At 44.8% G+C, this 8,393-nt stretch overlaps 1 protein-coding gene across 3 annotated transcripts in view; it reads left to right on the plus strand.

The window, feature by feature from the left end:
* The window catches only part of akap12b (A kinase (PRKA) anchor protein 12b), a 43,070-nt gene extending 34,953 nt beyond the window's left edge, over positions 1–8,117 (plus strand). For all 3 annotated transcript variants that reach the window (XM_035617816.2, XM_035617815.2, XM_035617818.2), the window contains 2 exons: positions 114–4,487; positions 5,625–8,117. In XM_035617816.2, the coding sequence (XP_035473709.2) occupies positions 114–4,483 (4,370 nt within the window). In that variant the 3' untranslated portion in view covers positions 4,484–4,487; positions 5,625–8,117. The remainder of the gene's footprint in view (positions 1–113; positions 4,488–5,624) is intronic.
* Positions 8,118–8,393: the final 276 nt, after the last annotated feature.

Here is an 8,393-nt window from a genome sequence, read left to right on the forward strand (position 1 = left end):
TGGGAATATTGTTAGTGATTTTCCTGTTGCACGGTATGAGCTGTAGAAGGAAGGAACTTTGAGTGAGAAACCTAAAAAATTGTTGAGAGTTCTTTCTTTTCTTGTCATTTCAGTTGGCCAGTCTGATGCTGTGTCGGTGCCTCAAAAGGAGGAGACTACTGAGACTATGGGCACCACCCAGGATGAAGTGGCTCCTCAAGTGAATGGCGAGAAATTGGAGAAAGAATCTCCTGATGTCAACGACATCTCTACCGTGGAGGAGAAGGCTGGCGAGGAGAAACCTGAGGATGCCACCGAAGTGGGCTTCAAGAAGATCTTCCGCTTCGTGGGCTTTAAATTTACTCTGAAGAAGGACAAGAGCGAGGAGAAAGACCCCGTGAAGCTGCTGACAGTCAAAGACAAAGAAGGAGAGGAGGTTAGTGGGACTGATGAACCTATAAAGGAGGAGGAGGAGGCTGTCACTGCTGAGGAAAAGAGTACAGCTGAAGAAAAGGAGGCTGACACAGAGGCACCTACTGTTGAGGCAGAACTCTCTGAAGATAATACTGACAAAGCTGAAACCGCTGATGGCCCGGCTGAAGACACTTCAACTGAAGATACTTCAGCTGAAGATACTGATGGAGCAGTCAAGGAGGGAGGAGCTGAGAAGGAAGGAGAGACCAGTCCACCTTCCCAGGAGACCACCATGACCATGTCTCCCTTCAGAAAGCTCTTCGGCGGAGGCCTCTTCTCTAACCTGCGAAAAAAGGCCAGCATCAAGAAGACAAAGGAGGAGGAAGACAAGGAGGCAGTTGTTGAGGAGGATACAGCTAAAACAGAGGAGACTGCTGCAGGGGTGGAGGAAAAGGAGGAGAAGCCTGATGCAGAGCAAGGCACCAAGGATGAGACACCAGCAACTCCTGAGGAGGAAAAATCAGAGCCCAAGGATGAGGCACCAGTTACTCCAGAGGAAGCAAAAGCAGAGGGAACCCCGGAGTCCGAGGTCACTGGTGAAACCCCAGCTCCTACAGCAGCCACTGCCGATGAGACCAAACAAGAAGAGGAAAAAGCAGAAGGTGGTGCAGAAGAGGACAAGGCTCCAGCAGAGGTGACTTCTGAGGCTGAGCTGCTATCATCACAGGAGAAGGCAAAGCCCCAGGGAAGCCCCCTGAAGAAGCTTTTCACTGGTGCTGGCTTGAAGAAGCTGTCAACTAAGAAACAGAAGACCAAGAAAGATACAGAAAACAAACTGACTGAGTCTGGGGAGCAGACACCCGAGCAACTTCAGTCCTCCACTGAGTCAGCCGAGGCCCCTAAAGCTGACAGTGGGCCCTCATCTCCAGAGGAGTCAGGAGAGCATGTTATTGCTGTAGAGATGACCCAGAATGAGTCTAGCCAAGAAGCCGACGTTGAAGTTTCCTCTGAGGGAGAGAAGAAAAAAGAGGGCATCATTGCCTGGTCCTCCTTCAAGAAACTAGTAACACCCAAGAAGCTTGTGAAAAGGTCCTCTGAGAGCGAAGATGAAGCCACGGGTGAGAAATCAGCAAAGTCAGCCACGTTGTCCTCTTCTGAGAGTGCTGCATTAGCAGATAAGAGTGTTGAGGAGGAGGCTAAGGAAGAAGAGCCAACTGAGGAAGAGCCAAAGACTGAAAACACTGACAAACTGGTCAGTAGTGCTGAGGAGCCCAAAAAGAAAATGGACACCTCTGTCTCCTGGGAGGCCCTCATGTGTATGGGTGGAACCAAAAAGAGGACAAGGAGGACCTCTGATTCAGATGATGAGGAGACCAAGATTGAAGAGGAAGCACCAGCTGCAGAACCAGTTGTAGAAGTGGAACAGGAGGACAAAACTGAAGCTGCTGTTGTCCCCTCCACTTCACAAAACACAGAGAGTGAAGGAGAAGTCGTTTCCTCCCCTGAACCTTTAAGCAGCCCGCCTGAGAGAGAATCAACCTGGGACACACTGAAACGCATGGTTATGTTAAAGAGTAAGTCAAAAGTTGACGAAAAGCCAGAGGAGAATGCGCAAGTCCAGTCAGACAGTGAAGCACCGAAAGAAGAGTCATCTTTCTCCTTGAGGAAGTTTCTTCCTGGACGTAGGAAGAAGAAGGTTGAAAAGCAAGGGTCAAATGAAGTGGGCTTAGGCGAGGAGGACTCTGACACCCCAGCTGTGGTTCCTCTCTCAGAGTATGATGAACAAGTTGAGACTAAGCAAGAAGCCCCAGCAGAACCAGCCGCAGTTCAGGTGAAAGTGTCCACTGAGGATAGAGCGCCTTCATGGATTCCAGCCACCGTCGAAGGTGCTGATGATAATCAAGATCAGCTGAGTGATATCCCAGAGGAGGCAGAGAATGCTGCAACGCCAAAGTCTGTTGACACTGAAATTGCAGATGATGAGGAGCAGGCTGTGCTGTCCCGTAAAGCTCTGGGTCACATGGGACGTAGGCTGTCCACAGCTGAAATGAAGCCCGTCGCTCAGGCTCCAGCTACAGAAGCCTCCCTCGTTCCCCATGGACCCTCGTCAGAAAGCGCCATGGAGGTCGTGGCAGGTATTGAGGCCCAAATTGGTGAAATTGCAACTCAGACATCTGTGACTGTCAAAGATGTACCAGTTGAGACAGCTTCTGAAGAAAATGAGGATGAACCACCAACTGATATTGCAGAGTCTAAGACAAATACCATCCTGCAGCCACATGTTCGGGAAGAGGCAATGGCTATCTGTACTGGCCTAGGCACCAAGGAGATTGCCAAACTGGCACAGGAGAAGCCTGCAACACCCCTCGTAGAATCTATGGCTGTGATCCGTAAAGCCCTAAGCACAGAGGTTTTAGTGGAAGACAAACCAACACGTCCAGAGGAAGTCAATGTAGAGGAAGATGCAGTGTGCTTGGCCCAAGTGCACCAGGTAGAAACCACTGACCTTGAGCCCGCTGTCGAAAATTCACTGAGTGGAGAGGCAGACATTCAAGCTGCCACACAGAGTGTTGAACCTGAGATTGAGAGGGTCGGAGTCATCACCACTGCTCCAGAGGAGTCTGTGGTCCTTCAGACCACCACTTTGAACGCAAACTCTCCAAAAGCTGAAGTCACCAATCCAATTACACCAACATCTGAAACAGCTGTCTGTACCATGAGCATAGAAGTCACTGAGCCAATTATACAGACCAAGGAAGTGGAAATGGACATGAAACCGCTTGTTGCTGCCACTGAAGGAAATGCGCCCATCAACGAAGTAGTTGAGGTTGTGACTGAAGAGATGTCCTCTACTATATGTAAGACTACAGAGACCACTGTCACAAAGGAGACTGAGCCAACCATCTCTGTAGTCTCACCAAGAGAGGAGGTTCCTGTCATCACCGTTGGTATCACCCCACTCAGTGTGGAGTCTGACCAAGTGGCAGCCTCAGAAGAGGTGATCATGAAAAATGTTTCAGTGTCAGAGCTAGTCTGTAGTGAACTTATCCATGTGCAGGAAATAAAGACGGAAGACACAGTTGTAGAGATTGTGGAGGCCACTGGTGTTCAGAGAGTAGAGTCAGGGATCTGTGCAGTCAGGGAGCAGGCCGGCGAGAAGATGGAAGAAATCAACAAGGATGTGCAGGAGGCATGTGGAATTGAAGCTCAGAGCAAGGTCATTGCCCAGACTGTAATTCAGGATGCCATGGATAAAGTTTCAGAAGAACCCAAAAAGCCCACCACCCCATCACCAGCCCAGGCAACCGCAGGAACAGAGAAAGAGATCACAACTGAAAGCATCGTCATCACTGACAGCCCTGTTGCAGTTGTCTGTGAAAAACCTGTACCAAAGTCACCCCAGCCACTTCATGTGGCCATGGAGGTTATTGACACAGTCGCAATAGAGCTCACAGAGAGCCTTGATGTAGAGGAGGAGGAGAAAGAGAAGGAGGAGAAACCAGTGGAAGGATTGAAGCAAGCTGTAGAGGTAAATGTAAGTGAAGAAATGATTGTAGTGGAAGAAGTTGTAAAGAGTCAAACTTGCAAAGAGCTGGAGAAGGAAGAGAGCAAAGAAGAAGCAGAAAATCAGGATCCAGGTGTAGAACAAGCAGCTGAGGATGTGAATCCACAACCAGAGGAAACAGAAGAAGAAGAAGAAGAAACATTGGAGCAGAACAAAGTGGAGGAGATCCCCATGCCAGTCCAGGTGGTCCTGCAGGTAGCACAGATGGTGGAGGAACTCACAGTGGAAGAAGAGGCTGTGGTCGAGTTCGACAGCAATGGTCCTGTGAGCGAAGACACCCGCGTAAAAGCTGAGAGCCCTTTGAGTCCAAACAGACTCTCAACACTGTCAGAGGAAGCTCCAGCAACAGCAACAGGAGAAGTTTCCGCTCCCAGCCAAGTCACAGAGGCAGCAGCCAGCCAGCCAGAGACAGAGAAAACCCCGTCAGGAAAGTGCGCGGAAGTGATGGCCCAGGTGATCGAGGTGATTGAGGAGGCTGTGAAGGATATCGAGCCTGTGTCCACAGAGATCACAGCAGCATCATGAGCAGGTGAGAATGATATGTTCGAATGGTATACACTGTAATAATTGACAGTGCAGATGATCTAATCATTTTTGGATTATTGCTTTTTAGTTTGAAAGTGAAACGTAGGGAACAAAAAAGGTAGTTATTATAAAAATGTCTCCTTTGGCCTATCATACCATCTTCTCATAGTGGCTTTTTTTTAAACATCAATGGGCCCTACTTTTATTATGAAGAAGGGGAGGGGTTTTTATCCCACTAACCAGATGAAGAAGCTTTTGTTCGGGCTATGAGTAACCAGGGAACCTTTGATATCAAAGCAGGAATGCGGCCATTGACCCCTTCTTTGTAGGCCGGGGTCCCAGGGAAGAGAAGCGGTGTGTGAGGGGCAGATGAACTTGTGCTGAAAGACTGATTATGATTCCTCCACTCCCCCCTACTGTTTTCCTTCTATCAAAGACTCAGTATGGAGTCAAGAAACCATGTCGGAGTTTGCATTTGTTAGATTCAATTACAAAGCTTCAAAGACCTGTAGTTGAGGTTGAGTTGCTGTGATTGAACTGTATTTTCAGTATGAGCACAGTGTTGTGACGTTTCACCGACAGCGTCACACTTTGTTTAATATAACCAATTAGGAGAAGGAGGAAAAAGCAAGATAACACTGGTTGTGGGAGAGAATGGCAGGGAAGAGTTATAAAATGAAAGAAGATTGACCGAATAAAATATTAAAATAGAAAAAGAAAAGCTAAAACTAGAGATATGAGCTGCAACAATGAATAAATTTATGGATTAGTAATCGACTATTAAATTTATTTTTATTAACTATTTAATAAATTATCTGATTTCAGCTTCTTAAATTTAAATGATTCCTGGTTTCATCGCTCCTATGAAAGCAAACTGAATATCTTTGAGGGGTTTGGGAAACACAAACAACATTTTTAACCATTTTATGGACCAAACAACAAATCGATTAATCGGGGGAAAATAAGCGACAGATTAATCGCTCGTGAAAATATTCGTAAATTGCTGCCCCAACAATGATACTGTAGTCCTCCTAGATGTTTACAAATGCAATGTCAGTCCCCAATGGTTTCTTTTGCCAGCGACGAAATTGTGTTGTCTTTTCTTGTTCCTAATGTGTGTTTTTGTTTCGCTCCGCCACAGCTGAAGATACGAGACTAAGGCCTGGGAGACACACTGTCTGGACCAGGAAGTGAGTGATAATGGAGGAAAGAGAGAGAGAGAGAGAGAGAGAGAGAGAGAGAGAGAGTAAGAGGCCGCTGCTCTGGCAACATGTTGAGACTGGGTCCCGCCCATCCTGCCCAGAGAGACTGAGTGATTGAACAACAGCTCTGCCATCCTCTCCATCCTCCCCTTCCGCCCGCTCTCCGACCCCATCCTGCAGCCGCGTCACAACAACGTGACGTCCCACTGACAAATCCTCATCCCCCCTCACTCACTCTCTCACACACACACACTCACGCATGTCCTATGCCGCAGAAGCGTCCCATCTGGCTTTTAATCGGTGTGATGTATGTTCAATGTCTCAGTGACTTCCCATTGCCCTTGCTGCAAAAGGCAAGAGTCTGCAACCTGGTAGAGTGTACCCGTGCATGTGTGTGCGCGCGTGCGTGTTTGTAAGTGTATAGTAGCGAGAGTGAGCTGTTGTCAGAAGGCAAAGAGACGGAGGATTATTATCTTGTGTATTGTATTTATATCTTGAGTATTCTTTCATTCACCCCAAAGTCTTTATTTTTTAATTTTCTTTCCCCTTTTTGTTATGGTATGGACAGTATTGTCTGTTTTTGAAAATTCCTATATTAAGCTGTGAAACAGTAGGTATTCTTTTGAGCAACACCATGACAGCAATTGTAAAGGTCGATGCAGAGAAACACCTAGGAAAAAAGGTTTTGAGTAAAAATTTACCGAGACAAATGTGACACTGTTGCATATAAAGTGACTTGCATATCGTTGCTTTTTTTCTGTCATAGTCAAAGATTATTTGAAGCGTCTGTAGCAAAATATGTAATTAAACCATGGTACAAGTGTGATCCCACTGACACTGAGTGAGGATGCTGAGTGCAGAAATAAAAAAAACAGGAGGGCGTACAGTTGATGTATGAAGAGATATTAACCAGGAGCACGCCACATGTTTTGACCCGTTCTCTTGACACACTGTGTGATTCACTCTGCACCCTAACAAAATACACAGTAAGTGTCATGTAGATAAGAAACCATCAGCCACTGCCTGATTTACTGTGAAATAAACATTTTTACACATTGTTTCATGTAATAATACAATATCAAATACTATTATAACACATGTGGCAGAGGTATTTGCTAAACAATGATGTGTATAGGCCATTTTTGACACTGGAAGGGTCATACTGGGAAGACATGTGCATGTGCAGTAAGAAACACTTACAGAGCAGATCATGTTCACTGTGTTTACTCGGAGTTACTGTGTGACATATATATCATTGTTGTGTGGTTGTTTAACACCTTCTTTACCAAAGTAGACATTTCTCGGTGAAAAGACGGTATGTTGTCGCCCTCTGTTGCCTACAAAAAGTAATACACCCTTTAGTCTTTGGTTATTTGTGTCATTTTCACTTCAACTGTATGTTGATAAAGTGTGAAAACGGTCTGTGTTCTTCTCAGTCTCATGCCGGACCTGCACCGCGGTATTGTTGTCCGCCAAGCACGATAGCTCAGGTTCATCAAACCTGCACGAGGGAGAATTTAGACTCACTTGGTTGTGGATTTAGAGACGCATAGGCTGCACGGTGGCTTCAATAACAGCAAAAGCTCATCTTGCTAATTCGTTTAAAAGCCAAATCAAGTTAGGATAAATCAGGGAGTCACAGTCTTTCCATTCGTCACAGGACTTATTGCATATAGGTTGCATACAGTTAAATGCCTAAAACATCTACTCTGCTATTTTTGATCCCCTCATCAAACCTAAGTCATAAGGTAAAAAGGCCTATTAGCAAAGTGAACAATGTTTCAGGTTAAGGGGGGATTTCTGAAACATTCACTGGTTCCTGTTTTACCACCAAACCAAACATGTGACCGCTGAGATACTCTGGTATTTGTTCATTTCCCAACCAAATTTGACAAAGTTGCACTGTGTGAGTCATTCGGATATGTTGGGAATTAATGGTGAGCGCTGCTTTAATCCATTCGTTTATGTTTGGCGGCTCATATTTTACTTAGCTTTATGACCAAACAAGAGAAAGATCAGGAAGTACAGACCCCTGTTAGGTCATCATTTCCCTTTACGTTGACTCTCGGGTGGAACACATCCATGACACATGCTTTATGTAAAAAATAATTGATTTAAAAATGACAGGGTTGACTAAAGACTTTTGCTATTGTTGCATAATGTGAAGTATTTAGTTAGGACACTCGCCCACCCTCAGTTCTCTCTGCTTTTTGTAACACTTTACTGTGAACCTGTTAACATTTGTACAGATTGTATACCTACTGTATGTACTTAAAAAATCATATTGTTGTAATATTAACTAATAACCTGCAGACATTAAGCATAATATTCTCGTGGCATGGTCATAGTTGTCTTTTATATTTTCCAAGCTGTTGATAGTAAGGATACAGAAACTTGTCTATATTTCAATCAATAAAGGTAGAGAAAAATTGGTTTGTGCTTCACATCATTATTATTTTGGATCTTTTAATAATTCATTATCATTTACAACAAACTATGTATTAACATTTGATAGATAAATGGTTTATGACACAATAATCTAGTGGTGACCATATACACTATATATGTTACTGTATTTGCCAATAATTATAACTCCTTTTGTAGTCTGAATCAACTATTCCTGAATGACAATAAATAGTTTAAATTATATCATTGATATAACGTTATAAACCATTTAGTAAAGTGGCACAGGATTTCTCCTGAGGCTG

Source organism: Scophthalmus maximus, chromosome 18 (assembly GCF_022379125.1).
Source record: "Scophthalmus maximus strain ysfricsl-2021 chromosome 18, ASM2237912v1, whole genome shotgun sequence".
NCBI lineage: Eukaryota > Metazoa > Chordata > Actinopteri > Pleuronectiformes > Scophthalmidae > Scophthalmus > Scophthalmus maximus.